This window comes from Hippoglossus hippoglossus, chromosome 6 (assembly GCF_009819705.1).
Source record: "Hippoglossus hippoglossus isolate fHipHip1 chromosome 6, fHipHip1.pri, whole genome shotgun sequence".
Taxonomy (NCBI): domain Eukaryota; kingdom Metazoa; phylum Chordata; class Actinopteri; order Pleuronectiformes; family Pleuronectidae; genus Hippoglossus; species Hippoglossus hippoglossus.
Genome location: NC_047156.1, coordinates 19,482,447 through 19,502,846, shown reverse-complemented (window position 1 = coordinate 19,502,846; position 20,400 = coordinate 19,482,447). Strand labels below are relative to the sequence as shown.

At 41.4% G+C, this 20,400-nt stretch overlaps 3 protein-coding genes across 3 annotated transcripts in view; 2 read left to right on the top strand and 1 right to left on the bottom strand.

Moving 5' to 3' along the window:
* Nucleotides 1-861: 861 nt before the first annotated feature.
* On the top strand, nucleotides 862-3,391 carry LOC117763538 (MANSC domain-containing protein 4-like). The gene is made up of 3 exons (XM_034588739.1): nucleotides 862-1,297; nucleotides 1,402-1,536; nucleotides 2,457-3,391. Exons 1-3 carry the CDS (start codon nucleotides 1,078-1,080, stop codon nucleotides 3,308-3,310), a joined length of 1,209 nt encoding a protein of 402 aa, XP_034444630.1. The 5' UTR covers nucleotides 862-1,077; the 3' UTR covers nucleotides 3,311-3,391.
* Nucleotides 3,392-4,092: 701 nt separating this feature from the next.
* mrps35 (mitochondrial ribosomal protein S35) lies at nucleotides 4,093-12,937 on the bottom strand. Its single transcript, XM_034588740.1, has 8 exons — nucleotides 12,775-12,937; nucleotides 11,767-11,819; nucleotides 11,281-11,448; nucleotides 9,767-9,827; nucleotides 9,486-9,625; nucleotides 7,653-7,762; nucleotides 7,295-7,364; nucleotides 4,093-4,602 (listed from the first exon to the last, which is right to left on the bottom strand). The coding sequence occupies exons 1-8, from the start codon at nucleotides 12,905-12,907 to the stop codon at nucleotides 4,333-4,335; spliced, it is 1,005 nt and encodes a 334-aa protein (XP_034444631.1). The 5' UTR covers nucleotides 12,908-12,937; the 3' UTR covers nucleotides 4,093-4,332.
* A 2,211-nt stretch (nucleotides 12,938-15,148) lies between these two features.
* kcnq1.2 (potassium voltage-gated channel, KQT-like subfamily, member 1.2) overlaps nucleotides 15,149-20,400 on the top strand; it is a 176,822-nt gene continuing 171,570 nt past the window's right edge. The window contains exons 1-2 of the mRNA XM_034588885.1: nucleotides 15,149-15,318; nucleotides 18,173-18,788. Coding sequence (XP_034444776.1) covers nucleotides 18,349-18,788 — 440 coding nt within the window. The 5' untranslated portion in view covers nucleotides 15,149-15,318; nucleotides 18,173-18,348. The remainder of the gene's footprint in view (nucleotides 15,319-18,172; nucleotides 18,789-20,400) is intronic.

Sequence of the window (20,400 nt, the reverse complement as noted above, 5' to 3'; positions counted from 1 at the left end):
TCTCCACAGGTCGAAATGATCATTGGGTTGGACATCGGTGCTGCACGTTTACAGGAGGTCAACAGTGTGAGATTTTAGATTCAAACTAAAAAAAAAACTTTATTACGTTTTTGGAGAAGCATTTGAATATTTATGTTTCAATAACAAATGAGTGAGGTTAAAGTGATCAACTATACAAAGATTAGAGTTCTTGCAGTGGAGTGGTATTATATTATATTTTAGCCTGTAGTTTGTGTTGTAAGGTGTATCTGTTATATCCAGCCCAGTGACTCTATATAAATATGCTCCATAACCTGTAGCTTACTATAATATTTTTATTTGCATGAATATTACTTTGCACAGGTTTATAGCTTTGCAGATCTGTTGTGATATGTATAAGGATATACTCAGGAACATACGCCTGTTTATTCAGGCTATTATCTGCAGCTCCATGGATGAAATCATGCAGATACGGGTCAGGAGCTTTAGTCAATGTTCACATCAAACAAGAGAAAGGGATTTTAGTGACTTTGACCCAGGCATGATTGTTGTTGTCAGACAGGCTGCTGTGAGTATTTCTCAAACTGACAATCTCCTGGATTTTCAGTTGAACCCTAACCCACAATTTGACATCAACAGCACGAATTTATGGACCCAACACAAATGTATTGTGTCACCAAAATATTGGCTGCTGATGGCGTCTGAGTGTTGATGTGCATCCACAGCCACAATCCTATGTATGATAAGTGCACTGTCACAAAGCAAACAGTGTAGTTTCAGAACAGGAGGTTGACATCTTTTATGTGCAGCTGACTAATCTGCAAAAACTCTCAATGAACCTGTATGTGATGCAAACCTGTCAACACGGAGCAGAATCTCAGAGCAATAAAGTGCGCACCGCTGCAGAGTGGACACTTTACGCACGGCTGGGTCTCCTCCTCCAGGTGCCTAACTGTGACTCACCTGTATGAGGAACTGGTCCCAGTAACACCAGACCACACTGGCTCCACTTTCACACCGCGAGCTAACCAGCCTCCCAAACATGTCGATGCCCTGCTCACACTGTCCTCTAACATGCTGTGACTCACATCGCGCGCAATGAACGTCGCATGGGGCTTGCTGACGGTTCTGAGTGTGGTGTGCCACACGGAGTCGAGGTGCTCGCCGACGTCTTATTATAAGAACTGCTGGATCCGACGCTTCCCGGGTATTTTCATCGACATCGAGGAGTCTCAGCGCAGAGGAGCGCAGCTGCTGAAGCACTACCAGGAGGAGACGGCGCTCAAATGCAGCCGCACCTGCTGCCTCACCAGAAACTGTGAGTATAACATTGGTATCATTTTCCACTTTTCCCTTCATTTTGTAACGGTATTGATCCTCCACACCCTCTCCCCATCGTGATGAGCATCTGTCCTCCCACAGTTTCCTGCAATCTGGCCATTTTCCACTATGATACTTCTCAAGAAAACGTGAACTGCTTCCACCTGCACTGTCCCACGCTGGAGAGCTGCATCCTGAGCCACAGGGGCAACGTTGTTCTGTACAATGTCACTAAAGGTGAGTTTGTTAAGTGGCCTATATTCAAATGTATCCGTTTATACAGCCTCAATGTATTTAAGATCACTTCACCATATATGCATGGGACTAAAACTGGTGCCTATAAAGACTCTTAACACAACCTGTAGACCAGCAGTAGCAGAAAGTAAGTAGTACATTTAATGGGGAACTTAAGAACTACTTAGAACTACTTGTAGGCAACTTCCCATTTTCTGCCACTTTATATTCTTTCCACTTGATATCAGATTAAAAACGTGACTTTTTTATTCTGCTCTAATTATGTAGGAGCTACAGTTATTTCTTACTTTGAAGATTCCATTTTTTTCACACAAAACATATTACCACTTTGACTAAGTACAGCAATTAACTCTCAAAAGCATCAGTAACAATCCTACAATATATAATCGATCAAACAAATCAAATGCAATTCAGAGTGCTTTACAGGTGGTTGACAAAACTTGAACTAAAAGGTTAAGAGTTAAATACTCAGCTTTAGAGACCAATGAATACAATATTAATAGAAACAAGAACATTAAGGAAGTTAATATAAAATATATTTTAAAAAATGTTTTAACTACTACACACAAACGTAATAATATACTGGTGCAACACTGATAGTGGTCAATTACTGTGCGCATGCATATACATTTACCTCTGGTACTTGAAAGTACATTTTTCTACAAATACTTGTAGTTGTGTAAGATTTTAACTAGTATTTTTGAGTGCGACATTGCTACGTTTTAAAGAGGATGATCTGAATACTTGATCCACTAAAACTACTCATAGTAATTGTTTTAACATTTGTTTAAGTATATAACTACATTTTTAGGAGGGTTAAATGGATTCATTTTCATAATGAAAATATTAGACATGTTTAAAAAAAGCTAGTGTGTCTAAATAAAAACCTCTTCATGTCTCAGGGGTGGATCCTGACCTGTTGGTGTTTGGAAAGTACTTCACCTCCAATGTGCGTGTGTTGCCGCACCACTACAGTCGAGCCAACGTCTCTGAGCCCCTGCCCTCAGACAAACGCCAGTTCATACATCCGCCCCCGCCCCCGCCCGCTGCCCTGCCTCTGACATCTGCACCGACTGGTACACGGCCCACCACAGCACGTAGAGGGCTCACCACCACCACCACCCTGCGGAGCACCAGTCAGGCTACAGTGGTTCCCACAACAACAACCACACTGTCCTCCACTTCACCTGCTCTTATAACAGACCAGCAGAACCATGCACAAACAACAGCCCCAACCACCTCCACCAATTCTCCTGCACCCAGCTTTACTGCACCTCCTCCATCCATGACAGATACCACCCTAAATCCTGAGACGACTTCTATCTTTTCCCCCACTACAACGCAGCCCTCTACATCCGCCCTTACCCAGCTTCACACCACCACCTTCTCTCGGCCAGCGACCAGCCCTCCAGCCACCACAGGCCTTGTGGGCAACACAGAGAGCAGCAAGCAATACCCCAATGACACCAAGGGCCCCCTGGGGAGGAACCACACTGCAGGCGGTGATGGAGGCCAGGGAGTCAGCGCAGAGGACACTTTGGAGGAGTTGGGACCTGGGTGGCACGTAGCTGCTAGCACATTACTGGTCGCGGTGGCCATCTGCGTCACACTGCTGCTGAGCTGCTGCTGCTCCATCCTGCTGGTGGTGAGCTGTAGGGCTCACAGGAGGAGGATGGGGCGCTATCGGACGTCATGGAGAGGGAGGAGAGGCTCCATGCGTCTGATTAAGTACGTGCTGGTCAGAGAGAGTTCCTGAGAGAGAACTGACATTTCCGTTTTGTTTACGGTAAAGTGTTAAACGAATAAATCCAGGACAAAGACATTCTATATAAGTTACATTTTAGTTTTTGCCTACTTGATTATTTAAAAAAACAATGAAAGCTTTATTTTAAGCCGATAGAGATGAAAATGTAGTTTCTGTAAGTTGACGCAGTGAGGCTAATACTGTGTATTTAAACTGAACTGGCAGGTAGTTTATGGCTTAGATTACCGAAGACATAGTTGTCATGATCTTTGGTTTCACTTTTAACCGAGTGACGCAAATTCAGCCGATGCATTCTACCACAGCAATTCGCCTTAGGCAAGATGATATGATGTACATTTGGCTGACCTATATTTCGATGCACTTCAGTGAGTTTCAACTGCTCATGATGCCAAACCCTCGAGGACATTTGCCAGTTGACTAAACCGAGGGCACTTCCAGGCAGAAAAACCCCTGCTACAATTCAAAGTGTTGTTCGGATCGTCAGTGACTTGATGTTCTTTGTGGGGTTGAGTTTTTGCCTTTTGGCCTTCTGTGGTTAACCCTCCTGCCGCTGAGCACATCTCAGTGCATTGGGTTTCTCCCGACCTAGAAGGGTACGGACTGCAGACCAACGCTCTTTAAGAAGGGCGCGGCACTTTTTAACAGCGTGCTGCTGAAAGCATCCTTTCACTCGGGGTCCCGCTCCTGAAGTTTGGCTGAAGTTGGGCCACAAAGTGACGGACTGGGGCTAAAGCTTCACCCACCTTCCACATGACCTTCACAGAACAATCATCAACAATAGCATTATCACATTTATTTTTATAAGACGGACAGCATCCTTCACATGATTTGACAGTTCAGTCGAGACATGAGGCTGAAATATCCTGATGTATAATGAAATAGTAATCATCTACTGTCATCTTTGTGTTGCAGGTAGATGACGGAGTCTAAAATGTTTTTGGTTGATCCTGTCACAGGTTCCTGTTGCCCTTGGTCACTGTTTCCATGTAAATTCACTCTTAGATAAATCTGCATCACAGGTTGAATACTTTCTTGACGGCATCTTTGTACTGAAGCATGGTGATCTCGCTGTCTCCTTCATTCTTCAGCCTCTCGACCGAGTCCTTATACTCCTGCACCTCTCTTCTTCCCAGCAGCTGCTCTCGCACCTCCTCGCCCTCTCCTTCCCCGGCCACCTTCATGCGGACTAGCGTATCCAAGATATTCTTCTGGGACTGGCTGTCCTCCCAGCTGTATTGCTCCATGTCTGCCACAGTCTTCTCAGCCTCCCAGGCTTCTGTTTTCTGGAGAATGACAAAAACAGAAAATCATTTACCTTTTACATGCAGATAGACAATCTACCCAACTTGAGTGAAAACAGTGTCGTCTGTAGCAGACATGCACTGAACTCAGTATAGTCTCCACAAATTATCTGGAGGGGCTGTTTGTGTTTTTCTGAGTTTTTCCTGCCAGCCTCCTAGTAAAAACCCTGGAGAATGTCAGTGAGCCCATGTGAGAACACAGCAGGATACTGTCTGGAGGATTCACTGCGAGTGTGTGGACACATTGATGACGTTTCTAACATGCTACAGACACAAAACTTAAACAGCTAAATGAATAGAAACATCACGGGATGGAAATGAGGTGCCATACACAGAAGACGTAGATGAAGATGTCAATTTGGAAAGACGAGATTCCAGAGCTTTCGGTGATAAGTGCTGATGCTGGTCGTCGATATGCTGTCATGTCGTGTTCTGCCTCTTGTATGTTCTAACTAGATTCATTCATTCAGACCTTTGCCTGAATGTTACGGACATTCTCCTGTTGTTGTGAACACGTCTGACCCCGACAGTCACCTGCTGCGTTCTTTATAAGTGAAAGGCCAACTCTGTAAAAAGTCCAGACATTAATGTTTGAGGCTAAGGCCAGACCTCTAGTTGGGAACAATGTATGGCAACAGATGGTCCTTGGTCGCGGCCCACCTCTTCTTTGATGCTCCTCTCACAGAGATACTATTTCTCCATATGTAGTGGTCTGTCCGCTGCTTGTCTTGCTAACATCACATTCCCTGGAGAACAACGGGCTCCATTGTGCAGCAGCTTAAAGCAGGGCAGAGGCTGAGCCCGAGCTCTGCTGCTCTCCAGGTGTTTGAGGTTAATGACCATCATTACCGCTATACATATCTGATCCGCATAACATCCTGTCTGGATCCGAGTGAGTGAAGCGCTTGGAAATAGATCAGTGGCTTCCTTTGAAATAATGACAACTGAGTATAGTTTTAGATCAAAACATTTCTTGTGCGAAGGATCAGTGGTTAAAGCATTTAATTTTGAGAGGGAAATGCTTCCATCACTAAGTATTTTAGCCTAAAGACATCTGATAACGGGCCAAGAGACAAATTCTTGATTGACTTCACATGCCCGCCAGATAACGGTTAACAGGACAGGTGTTGGCCACGAAGGCACGACAGCAGATGCAGTGCCTCTAGTGGTGAATGTTTGTGCATGTTGGAGGCACCTTTTGAGCAGTCAGCCCCAACGCTGGCCTGGATTAGAACACACTGGATTTATCAGGGAAGGTCCATCTCCCTGAGTGGGGAGATAAAATCACCCCAGTGAGTGCAAACAATTGGACTCTTTGTGGGCTAGCGTTACAACCTGAACGCTACGCCACTCTCACAGCTTCCACAAGCCTGCTGGACAAGCACTGTGCCTTCCATTGTGTGTCCAAAAGGGCAGCGGACAGTGTTCTGCCTCCTGGCTCGGACACCTTTACCAGTTGAAAGATTCTCTTTAAATGTGACTAAGCCATGACTGGAAACACTAAAGACAGAGGTTGCACTCTATGTAATCTGGGTAGAGTCATTTTCTTTTATGTGGCTGGCTGCAAAATTATGCGATCAGTGCCCAGGCTAATGACCTGGCGGCAGACTTCTCTGGTTTGATTTCTTCTCGGTGGGATATTCGGCCTGATGTAAATGAGTATCGGGGTCAACACCTGATAGGGAGGCTATTTTCTCCTCATCTGTGGGGAAATGCCAACTGGACTATTGCTGCTGTTTGCCATCCTTTTGCCCATTCAACGCTTGATACCGCTCTAATGGGCTCTTCAGATCTCAGAGCAAGATGGACAAGAGTTCCCCTGGTAAAAGGTAGTGCCATGGCACCAGCAGGAAGCAAATGTCAGAGATGAAGGAATGAAAAATGTTCATAGAATGCCATTTTCTAAAAAAAAAAAAACTAGCACTACTGCCAGCTCTACCTTGTGAAATTACAGCTTGTCCATTACAAAATCTCCACAATAAATGGACTGCATTTAAATGAACTGCATATATATATAGTGCTTTTTTTGTCTTTTTAAAATCGACCACAGTTCTTACGCTACAAGTCACATTCACTCCGGGGCAATTGGGGGTACAGTGTCTTGTTCAAGAACACTTTCTGCCACCATGCTGGTTAATGGATGACCCACTGTACCTCCTGGGCGACATTGATTAATTACAATACATGATATATCAGAAAACTCATGCTGCAGTGTATGAGATCGGCCATTGTCCTGCACATGATCTCCTCAAGAGGGTACACTAAAGGAACGTGACAGTGGGTCATCAGTACAAGTAAAGCCAGGGAGCAATTGACTTTTAAATGAATGGATACTTGTTGAAAGACGATGAAAGGTCAGTAAAGAAAAGGGGAGGCTGAGGAAAAGGCCACAGTCACAGGAGACCTGTGACGAAAGAGAACAGGCACAGCTAACCCCTGGTACATCTGGTTAGGAGTAAGGAAGGGGCTGAAGATGGATCTTTAAATGGTCTGGATCAAATAGTCCCACATTTAGACTAAACCAGCACTTTGTTTACACTTAATGACTCGGGCAACTGCTGCAGGTTTAGAGAGGGTCTGATTTTTCCCTCCCCGGTAACTGATGTGTCTGCTCGATGTTCAGTCAGTACAGAAACGTACAGAGAGAAAAAATGGCCAAATCTTTCCTACTCACCCACGACTCGTGGTAAAGGACAGTCAGCAGGTACGTGGCATATTCCAAATTCTGTTTCCTCAGTGGACAGCTGACAGAGAGAGGGGGAGGAAAAGACAAGAGAAGAATTTTTTTCACTTCATGGTGACATTTAGTGTTTTGAACTAGGGCCTGCTCGATATATTGAAGGATTGTATCCGTTGATATTGAGCCATCACATGAACTTATTGTCGGATATGTGCCTTTAGGAAAACTTTTTGTATATCATGTAAAGATCAAGGCCAAAACATCAATAGATATTTTTAACTGCATATCCCACAGAAATCCAGGATCGCTCAGGCTCTTTAATGAACTTTATATTGAAGGAAGCAATGTTTACCTGTCAGTTGTGATGGTGAGCACCTCAGAGGCTTTGCAGTATCTCTTCCCAACAAGTTTGAGCATTTTCTTGCGTGCGTGGTCGTCAAGATTCAAACTGGACATCTTTACCTGTGAAGGAAATGACATGAGAATTATAATCTGATTATAAAGGCAACAGTCTTCGGGATGGACACATTATCAGGATGTCAAAAATAACACGAGACGAGATTCATGCAGAAGTGATTTAATTCTGAACTGTCCCTTTTGGCTGTATCTCACAGTATCTCTTACATACACAATCAATAAAATGTATTTTATATTTTTAACGACTGGTGAGATGCCCTTTCAAAATGTGCTCGTTATCTCAAATTTCCTTGATGGATATTTTATTCAATAATCATCATCTAATTTCCACATTGCTTCTATATTATATCAATAATGAAAATAGAGCCACAACTAAAATTTTACCAAAAACTTTGCACTGTGACACAACTATATCTACAAAGTATGACTAACATACTTATTGCACATGAAATCACAGCATCCATGCTGTGGCCCAGAACAACCCGTAAGCCCCTTGCAGAGACCATAGATGGAAAACAGATTATTCCATGATTACATTGTTTTTAATGGCTTTGACTTATATAATGTATAAAATGCAACAAAATGCTTTTGTAGGTAATACAATGTACATTTGTGCATGTTTTCTGTCGTCTAAGCTTTGTGCTCTGGCAACACAGTGGTAGTGTAGAAGTGGAGACACAGTAGAGCTAAAGTCTGCTGTGTTTTTTCTGGATCAAACCTGACACCCCATCTAAATCAATGATCATAACAACCAAAGGAAACAATCAATTTTTATTAAAATGATCCGCTTATTGAACTGTGTCAGATTTACTCTCCAGACTCCAATCTATCTTTCTGTCTAATCCACGAGGATTAATGTCTGAATAGTTCCTACTTTACTGATATAATCTAAGGCAGAGTGTCAGTGGAGCAGATGGCTGCTGATTAATGATACAAATTACACATTTTCGATTAATTCATGTAAACATGTAGCCAGATCCAAGAAACAAAAACAGAATTCAAATTCACAAATGGAAAAACTTATAAGCAACATAGAATAAAAATAAAACTGAAAAGCAGATTTGTTTGCTGGAAAAGGGACTTTTCAGCCACTACGGAAATTGTTTTGCTCTGCCCTTTATAATACAAAAGAAATAAGGACAACACCATGTTTTTAACTGATGTGTATTTGATGACCTTGACTGAATTCTTTGACGGTACTTAAGAATGCATCTTTTTCCAGCAGACTGTGGGGTTGTAACATGTTCCTATGCGTTTACATGCATGGCTATGGTCTGTGGGGAAGATTGCATCTCTATGGATTAGTGGGGGGGGGGGGATTAATAGGAATATTAAAAATGTCTCAACAAATGTGTCAAAGTTCAAATGTTTGGTTTCATCTTTCTGTGAAAATATCAAGTTGGAAAAAAAAAGAAGAAGAAAATTCCTTAAACTAAGTGCTACAACCATTACAACAACAAAGTCTCAGAACATGCTTATATGTAAAATAATTCTCTCCGACTAATCTCTTGTCATCATGGCATTATTTCTAAGGTTTAAGGTCAATGGACAATGAGCGTCTCTCTAGATAAGTAACAGGGACATGATGTCAGATGGTGATTATACATCCCTGTAAATCTCTAATCTCATTTTACATGTCTGGTTTCTCCATACTGGGCTTCCTCTATATTTACAAAACCCTGTATAAATCCAATACCCTTGAGAAATAAATTAAAAGTTAAAAAAGATGGTGTACAAACAAACAGCAAATTTAAAAGAAAACACTCACTTTGAGATGAACAATGCGAGCTGCAGGGTTTCTAACCGTCAGACCAGCCGACAAGTAGTCTGTGCTTTCCATCTTAACAGGGAAGTGCTCGTCACATTTGGCGTCTGTGTCCAAGGCCGACGGCCACTCGGTACAGAATGCTGATGACAGAGAGACAGTTTGACACATGTTTATTAAGCTTATACATTTGTTTTAAAGTAAATAATATATTATAATTGCTTCTGACCAGTGCCACAAATGAAGAAATGGATTTTCTCAATACAGTTAAATGAACAACTCACGTTTCAGAGCTTCACAATGTTTCTTGATGGCCGCTGGTGTCAAATGCAGAAAGTTCGGTATCTGAAACGGAATATGAGCAAGAGGTTTTGTGGATGTTCAAAACTATTCACGTCATAAAAACTCAAATATTAAGACGTTTCAAAATCTTAGAATCAATTTTAGAAAGCATAAGAAAATGGTCTTGCTATGGTCTAAATGTTGAGTTTCAAAATTAACTGCTTTTCAGTGGCTTGGTAAACAAAGTGGAGAACAAAATGTATCTTTTTACTAAAGGATATTATATAAACACATAGTTATATAATACATTCTATACCAACATTGAGATATACTTCACATAGCTCACACTACGGGCTTAACATCTATAATGTATGACTTAAAACATAACACAGATTAATGTGACAAAATAGATGTGGGGATGAGCAGCAGTGTGGCCCTTCGTAGCAGAGCGAGAGAATGATATCAATGGTGTCACACTGCATGGCAGAGTTCCAGCTGTGGCCGGTGAAAGTAGTGGATCGGCAAGTGGCTCAAGTCCAGATGGAGCAGCTGGTGTCTGGACACAGCAGCTCAGTAATCCGGGCACAGAAACAGGGCCATCAGAGCCATGCAGCTACAGGAGCCACCGGCCTGTTACATTAACTCAGCTGGACATAGTGAATACAAGTAGGTAAACGCTGTAATACACAGATATTTGGCATAAGCCGTTTTCAGACATGGGCTGAAAGGCAGTGGGACATTGTATGGGTCGGATGCGTTCACAACAACAAGAAAATGTCGGAACATTCAGGTGCGGGATGGTGCCTGGGTAGAGCATGGATGCAGGACATTGCGTATAAATTCATCTGTGAATTTATCTGTGACAATCACATGTTTTCTTGTTTACAGCAACTCAACCATCAGCATCAACACATACCACCAAAAACTTCTCATACTCCTGGTGTATTTCAAATTTGATTGTGTTTTCTACATATAGAGATAATTACTTTTTTTTTTGGCAGTTTCGCATCCGTTGCGTTTTACAAACATCAACAGGCCGACTCGCTCCGTGTGAATTTTCCTGTCGTTTTCCTGCTGTACTCTCACAGGGGCTCAATCTGACAGTTTACTGATATTTTATTAGGGGGCTGGCATAAAAAGTTCTGGAAAATGTCTCAGACATTTGCATTCTCACACACAGCCTCTCTGGAAAAATTTCAGGAAAATGTCCAGATTTGAGTTTGAGTCTGAGAGCAGCTGCAGATACAGCCCACAGTCAACTGTATGTATTTTGTTTACAGAAGATCTCAATCACTTTGAACAATGTGCAAATAGCCTGAGAGCTTCATTCAATGTTTAACACATAAGCATATGTCCTTATTTATCAATCAAATTGGTGTATTTAAATGTATTGTGGTCTGAGTAAGTAATCACCTGTATTTCTTGTTTCTTCTTTAATTTCTAAAACTGCAACCTCCCCTGTCTGTCCGCCATTTACCCTCACCCTGCGGTCTGGTGTAAAGTTAAGATGGCTGACCTTGATGAGCTCCAGGTTGCCTTTCTTCTCTGGAGGAACGCCTCTCTTCACAGGGTAGCCCATCCTCACAGGCAGGGGGACAGTGTTGGATCTGAAGGGCGTAGCTGAAGGATAAACTGCAGTCCAGTCCTGATCCACCGACATCTTCTCTGTCCTGGGCTCCCCCGCCTGATACCCCACAGCACAGATTACAGAGATAAGCCTCATGACAACTTTATTCATCATATGATACTAATACTAATATTATAATCATCTAGCCAAGTGATTTCATTCAATTTCATATTTAATTTCCAAATATTAACTACATACATTTCAAATGTTTAACGTTTTACCATTTATAATGTTTTCTATGGTTTTGATCTGTACTTTTATGCTTTTTTCCTGTAAAGCACATTGAAGGACCTCCGTCTATGATGATACACTATAAAAAATAAATGCACCTCGCTAAATATGTCAAACATGCATTCTTGAAAAACAGACACTTACTTCTCTCCTGGGTTTTCTGATAAAGGGTCCTCTACCACCTCTGTCAGGAGGACCTACAATTATATTTCAAGTTTAGCCACACACTCAGTTTCATTACTGTGAAAAAGTCCAAAGTAAATGCAGTAACAGTAACACACCTTATTTCTAATGTATTCATTCTATTTGTAATTATTTGTATTTACAACAATACACTCACTCAATCACAGAGTAAGCTTGTTGCATATGACAGGTGTATTTTACAGTTTGAAGTAATGTTGGCTTTTCTAAGCTCATTGATGTGATGTATATGGTAAATTGGAGCTGGAAAATAACTTGTCTAGTCTTATGTCATTAAGTCTTTTTCACACAAACTTGCTAAGTATTCCATTAATGCAGCTTTTACATTACATTTCATTTAGCTGAACGCTTTTATCCAAAGCGACTTCCAATAAGTGCATTCAACCATCAAGTAAGTACAATTTACTTCATAAAAGCCAAACTACAAGTGCTACATGTAAGTGCAACTAAACTTAATTTATAAGCTTTTTAATCAGCATTTGTTGTCTAACTATAGACACAACAGACAAGTTCATGCCACATTGAGCTTTAAAACTTGCAATGGACATTTCTCTCTCTCTCTCGCACACGCGCGCGCGCGCACGCACACGCACACACACAGTTGATGTTGAAAATACTACTTTATATAGAACTCTAAATTTAAAAGAAAGCAGATTTGATCTCATCCTGGTTAATTCAATCTTTATTTTGGTGATCAGTTCACTATGTGGAGTTCAGCCAGATGATGTCATGATGGACCAGTGGAAACATGCAGGAGACTGGTCGCTGCAGTTATTTTTCCTGCCATGGAACCGACTCATCAAAGTGTGTGAGTACATGGTACAGAGGACAGCAGGCAGCTGAACAGACCTTGGTGACAGCCTGACAGCCTGACAGCACCTCCTCCAGGTAGCTTAGCATGTAGCCTGTGAATTAGCGTCAGCCTCCGTGTGTAGCGACAGTACAACTCACCTCTTTTTCCAGCAGCAGTGTTTACAGACGCAGCCGTAGAGTACGTGAATCTGTTCAGAGCTCCCTGGAGTCCAGGTCCACGGACATGAGCTCGACCTAAGCACAGGAACACTTTACTACTGTGAGAAGCCATGTTTCCCCAATGACTACGGCACCAGAGAGGGGACAAACACAGAGAAAGCGAAGGGTTTCATTTAGAGTGTGTGTGTTTAGCGCCTCCTACAGGTAAAAAAAACTTGTGGAGATACCGCTCATGGATTAGCAACAGAGAAAAGGGGGGGACTGCACAGATCACCAGGGGCCCCCGATCTCCAGGGGCCCCCAAACCCTCAAGTTGACTCCAGTCATTTGGGTCTTTATATAGCTCCTCTATATTGTTGTGACAAGACATGAACAGTCTTAGGGTATAGAGGTGTATATTATCTATTTCGTTTATATGATTAATAAAACGTTGTTATTATTATTTTGTTTTATTGGATTTATTATTTTCTATAAGTTAAGTTCTATTATCCCATCAGAGAAATGATAGGCAACTATTTTATGATCAATACAGTTATTTTACTGTAATAGTTGATTGATTTTCAGTCTAAAGGTCGAAAATGAATAGTCACTTTCAACTGATTTTTTTTGTGTTGCCATTTTTCCAAATATAAAGATTCAAATGTTATCAAAATTTGTTGCAAAAATAATTTTCTGTTCCTTCATATTATAGATGAACTACTATAATAAAATTAACAGAGGGAGTCCTGTGAGTGGAGGTTAATCCAACCTCCTGATACATGATTGGATATCATTCAGGCTGAATACGTTAATCAAAAACATATAATAAAAAATATTTGTTGAAGAATGAATGGCAGCAATCCCTTATCACTCTGTATGTCCAGTGGTGAATTCTCTCCATCCACGTGTGACCAGCTTCTCTCTGCCCGCCAGCTGCTGAGGGTTAGACACATGTGGTGCGTTCGGGTACCCTCGTAAAATATCAGTTTAACAATGCAAACAAACAGTGCCCTGTGGCGACAGCCTGCCACATGGAAACACACCCACAGTAACGTAACAGAGAGGTATAAGCAAAGTCTTGTTTTCAGTTGAAACCGGTTTGAACACAGTTGGAAGTTGATGTTTTTTGCGATGTTATTCTACTGATTGTTCACTACTCGAGTTCACTACATGAGGAGAAGCAGAGGGAATGTTGGACTTGTGGGTAGATATTTTAAAAAATGGCATGAACTGAGCCTATTGAATAAAAGAGAAGAGTCTGCATGTGGGGTAAGTTTGCATGGCCGAGAAGTTTGTCGTTTGTGTTTTTGTGTTGTGGTTGGCCAGCAGCCATCTTCTACAAAAACTTGCCAGCATGTTTTTAATAAGGGTAATAACTATTGTTTACTCTTGTCAAATACACTAATAGACACATATACAATTTTCTTTGGTTACACACCCATGCGGCCCTTGTTGTAATATTACACATGTTCAGACACAGTAAGAAGAAAAACAATGCCAAGGTGAACAGCTGGATTAACCTGTTCGGGGGCCCTGGGCCTTTGACCTTTAGCCTTTGACTTGGCTCCAGGTGTCTATCAATGACTAAACACAACTTTATTTCTAATATAATATAAGATCCAAAAGTTTTGTCACATATAATATATACTTTAATATAAAGTAATATCTGTCCTAAAATGCACACTCCCTGGATCCATAATAATTCTTTGATCTACCCAATATACTTTTTTTAATGACCAAATTTGTTTGCCTTTTTTTATGCAAAGTAAATATCCAATAACCTAAATAATTGGGATGTGGCATAGAAATAATTCCCATTTTTTATCACATTTCATTTATCATACATTATACATCATATTCAGAATGATAGACTGAATCAGAGTTAACGGTATGTGTACATATACAAGGAATTTGACTCCATCTTAGCAATGCTCTAACACATAGACATACAGGTGAACCCCAAAAAAGAGAGCAAATAACTAAAAGAAATAAATACAGGATATATATGCATACAGGTGATGGATATGAACATTTTATGATATAAATATCTACATATATATATAGACTATGTATATTATATTATTATCAGCTTGCAGCATTTGTATTGATTTATAAAATGCAGCAAGCAGTGTTCATCATAACGATGGCCTGTTGGAAGAAATATACACACATTGCTACATATCTTTAAATAACATTGAAATACAAATTATATCTATCCATCTATCCATCCGTCAATCCATCCATCCATCCATCCATTCATCCATCCATCCATCCACTTTTCCACGCGTCCTGAACGCATCACGTGTCCTGGCCCGGGCAGCGATGCTCCTCACAGACTCAGGATCTGCAGGCTGCTGCCACAGCTGCTCTCTCCACGTTACCTGTGTTTTCTAGCGCTGGGAGATAACGCAAGTTTATTTATGACTGTAAATGTTCTCATAGAAAGATAAGAAGTAAGAGGAACTTGTTGCCTGGCCTCAGGGATTATTGTACATTGTGTGTTTACCGCCGATGACAACTTGAGATGCGCATCTGGAGTTAAAGGTAAGATGTTTGACATTTGCGTTTGTTGTGTGATTCTCTGAGGTCTCCGCCTGGAACAGAAGCGCTTCATCGATGCAAATATTGACTCAACATTTGCTTGATGATGCAGCTTCATTAAACAGACTCTAACCTGGGCTTGCTTCTGGGGTTTTTGGGGACTGATTTCACTCAGTTAAGTTCTGGAAAAAGAAGTCAGATGTTGTTAATTTATGTAAAACCCAGATGCTGTCACGTAATTCGTGTGCCATGGTGCTGAGGAGGTCGGTTCAGTTGAACGGAAAGTCACACAATCCTGTAACCGTAGAGTCCTGCCCCCTGCAGTGCAGCAGCCTGTGCATGGGTGACACTTCATTGTGTGAGCAGCTTTACAGCTAGAAACTCTATCTTCAGGGAGACAGCGTTGCATGTGGCTGCTGTCATCAGTTTCCGCACAGCTGAGGACAGACACGAACGGGGGCGCCTGCTGCCTACAAGGAGTCCTCCTCTCTTGTCCCATGATGACCTTTTTCCCGATCCATTTAGGTGACATCCGGCCATCTTTCACATCCATCACTCTACCTGGCACAGGGAGCAACATGCTTACCATTGATACACTTATTAATAAAACATACTGTCAGTCCCAAAGGAATTAAGGAGCGTGAACCTGACATTTAAAACTGTCCTTCTGCCCAGACTAGTTTATATTACATAGACTATTTAAGGATGTGTTCCTGATTTGCACCATTTGCACAGTAAACTACCTGATTCTACTGTATTCTGTCTTAGGAGGTATATCTATAATAAGTGAACTAATCACCTGAACTCACAGACAATCCTTTAATACTGTGCTTGACTTTATGCTCTGACTGTAAATAACAAAAACAACAACAATGACAATAACAACAACAATGATAATAATAATAATAACAACAACAATAATAACAATAATAATAAGTGAAACTAGAAGGGCACTAATTAACTTGCAGTCACCTTATGATTTAAATTTTCTACATCTGTATTTTTATTTGGAACTACACCAAATTGTGCACACTCATAAATATCCCACCCTACCCTAAACATGTCAGATTTAAAAAAAATCAATATCCATGAATTTTCCCTCTGTGAAATCAATGTAAATGTTGAAAAACACCCTATCTCACAATGTTAAAGAGAGATAAAATCCTGGATCCACACCACAATTTAATGGGTTCCTGAGGATGGAAATCCATTCAGTAATTTTTGCGCAGTTATACTTACAATTACAGCAAGAGGTTCACCAACAAACAAATGGGCAGGCGTGAAAACATAACCTCCTGAGGTAATGAAAAGGGGTGAGTAAAAGACAAACTCCAAAACATTTATTCATTTCATGTATGCAACTACCCATGGCTTTAATCCATCAAATTTGATGTACTTGATGAAGCTTCTGCCATGTCACATGTAGCTATTTGCTATAGGCTGGTAAACATAAACTGGATTATATTTCTTCGAATATTGTCAGAGTGGCTGCTGTGCATTCGCTTTCCCTTCCCTGGATGGGACGGACATCGAAAGGTTTTGACATCCATCAGGGACGATTTAACAGGATGTAGCAATCCTCGGGTGGAAATGGACTTGTGTGGCTGACCTGTCGCTGCCACATTAACTCACGCATGTTTCTGTTCTGGGAATATTATGTAGCTGTAGCTGTTTTTATTATGTTCACAGGTCACAGTGTAATACCCCATACAATTTGCAGAAGTTCATAGAATGTCATTATGATTTCTTACTCACAAGGATATGGCAGATATAGCTTCAAAAACACACAGTGGTGCTGCACACACTAGAAGTAGGACTGTTACACAATGAAAAAGCCTTAATTGGCATCTGAGCGCAGAGAACAACAGGTCACTGATCCATGTAGAGGATCATTTCAAAAGTATCATGCTGAGGGAACCATCTTTAGTATTAGTCAGATTCTAATCTGGTGACAGTTGTGATGTAAGTTTTATTTTTTCTGCATTGTCCCAGATGTTTATGGACAAGCCGCAGAGTACAAATGTTTCCATTTTCTGCATTTACATCGTTTAATAAAGAGTCAAGCATTTCCAGTAACAGTGACTATGTCCAAACTTTCAATTTCTTTTTGCTTTGGAAGTACTTTTTACTGTAAAAATAATCTTGAAAAAAATGCAGTGTGAAAACACAACACAACTAGAATTGTAACCTGTCCCACCACAGTTTCATAATGAACCAACAATCTTTTTAAACTTCTCATAATAACCTAAAAGACCTCTAACATGGTGTTTTGCTCCATTTTTGAATTGCATACCTGAGTGCACTCCTATCTGTGCCGCTAGTTGCTGCATGCTCACTTACGGAATTGTTCATAAAGTTTTTACTGTCAGCGCAGACAGCTGAAGTTGTGCATGTACCTGCAACTGGCATGCAATGCAGTTCTCTCTCACACTTGAAAAAACTTGAAATTACTTGGAATCTATTGAACGTGAGAGCGATCTTTATACCGCAGCTACGACCATAGACTGAATTCATTCTGTGGAAAAAAACACTACAAAGAAAGTAAAATATCTATTCCTGGATTCGCCCATTTATTTAGATCCGCTCCAAAAATGTAACGACAGCTTCCTTGGGCCATGTCCCACCCCTCCACAGAATTTTCATGGAAATGGGTTCAGGTGTTTTTGCTTAATCCTGCTAACTAGCAAACAAACAACAATGATGGAAACAAAACCTACTAGGTAATGATTTATATGGTGGTTCAGCAAACTTTGTGTCTACGTCGTGTGTTTTTTATAGCCAATGATAAATTGTCACTGTTAGATGGGGAGGCTTGTTGTCATTCTCGCCTTGACTCATTTCACCTCTTTCACGGCAGGTATGGACACACATGCAGCTCAGCAGTGAGAGCTCGTGTCTGCAGCGGGTAGCTGGCCATGCCGAGCTCAATGTGTAATCCTGCGGGGCTCTACCCTTCTTCCTAGGACCTTGGTCAGAACCTCCACAACCGTCCAGGACTCTCAAGCCTCCCTTGACCATCCCCAAACTGGCAACATGGGGGAAAGACGCGCGCACTCCTTCCACATGACATGCCACGTGCAGCGCGACTATGGCAGCAGGATGGGGACCTCCTTTATAAGTTGCAGTCCCAATGGATACGCCAGCAACAGCCTCAGCTTCGACCAGGAGATGGACGGTGACCTCACAGCCGAACAGGCTCCTGAACCTGGCAGAAGCCACTACTCTCCTGTTTCACTGGAACTGGACCCCACAGCGGTGAATAATGGAGCAGACACAAAGGACCCAGCGTTGCAGATGATACACGGCCTGCCCTCGACCACCTCTGTCCCACCACCTCTCCCTCGTTCGAGTTGGATGCGTCATCACCCAAAGGATTTCCAGAGCCCGTACATCAATACTAGCATGCAGGGGGATGTTTACAACTTCCTAGAGAGACCCGCTGGATTGAAATGCTTCCTCTACCACTTCCTTGTGTGAGTACCTGTCCGGTTCAGTGTATAATGATTTCAGTGCAGACTTCAGGTCAGTTTGGGAGCAGGGCAGAATTAGAGGACATGCTGACAGAGGGCCATGGAGGTTGACAAGATGGTGCTAAGAACATTGGGCTGAATTATAGTGAATACACACAATTAGGAGCGCTAAGGGAGACCAAATTAAAAAAGAAACAAAAAGCTTTTACGAGATCTGATGCATCCATGTGCAAACTGTAAGAAAATAAGTAAATCTAATCCCGACGGTTTAACTTTCATATCAGCGCTAAAAGCTGTTAAAAATTCAACAAAAACACAAGTTGAGTATCTGTGTCAGGGGACACGGGCCTGCGCGGTGTCTCTTCCTCAGCTCCAGAACCCTCTCTCGTTAATTACATCTAGTGCCGCTCCCTCCAGTATTAGGTTCTGGTTCCCACTAACCAAAGGAGAGGTGTGGGTGGCGGCCGTCTGCCCTTGTTTTAGCCCAACAGAAGCAGGTCAGTGTGATCTGGTCAACCACACCTCTGGCCCTGATGAGCTCCGTTTCCTCTCTGGTCCTCCTTACTGTCAATAAATCAGCCGCCTCATGCATGAAACATGGGGCTGCCTTCTCGATGTTGCTAACCTGACCCGCCCAGCAGCACACTGACCCCCAGTTAAGACATAACCCACATCAATCATTTTCTTAACCGCCTCTCAAGAACACTGTCTCTTCTTTGTTGGCGTTCAAATGTTTGGACTGTGTGTTACAGCATGGTGTTATGATGGGGAAAAACTGTGCTGCAGTATAATATAGTATATATTGAATTTTATTGCAGTAGAAACCAAGTAATTTATACAGCATGTTTCATTTTACTTCATTCAAATATTCTGGAAAATGAATTAGTAAGCTATGTATATAGTACATATAGCTGAAATAATAAACACTAATTAATGGTTAAAACTTAAAGATTATATCCTACCAGTTTATTCATGGGTAGCGATTTCTTAATATCTAAGTAATATATTTGAAATCAAAGGTAAATAGAAACCTTTATACTACCCTGTGCTAGTGTAGCTTTTCAGTCAAATGGGTTAAGCACATTGAATATCAAAGATATGAACATTTTTATCATAGTAAATTCATACAGACATCACTGTCTGGGACAATAAAATGATGATGGAAAGATTAAAATATTTAATTTATGGGAAAAACAATTGTCCTGCAATAAGTGCATTATATCACTTGATTGTAGCTTTAGTTTTTTTTTTTTTTAAATGTCACGGCAGAGAATACCCCTGAACATGTGACTAAAGCATCTTTTATGATCTCTGAAGTGTCCCACAGTTTAGACCCAGATGTCATAGTAAGCCGTCAGCACATGGATTTAGACCAGATTAGATGAAAATATGAATGATAATAATAGAAGTTCATTCGAAAGGCCTCCGCTGAACTCTGTTTGCATTCAGCTGAATCACACGTTGAGTCAAAGCAGATTTGTTGCGTTTCAATTTGTAGATTGTGACAGAATGAATACTACAAAAGTCTGTGTTTTAAGGAATTATTTAGCTGTGCTTCGCCCCTGCAGCCACAGTGGACTATAGCTCCACATTCGCCTGTGTAGTTTGGTTAAAA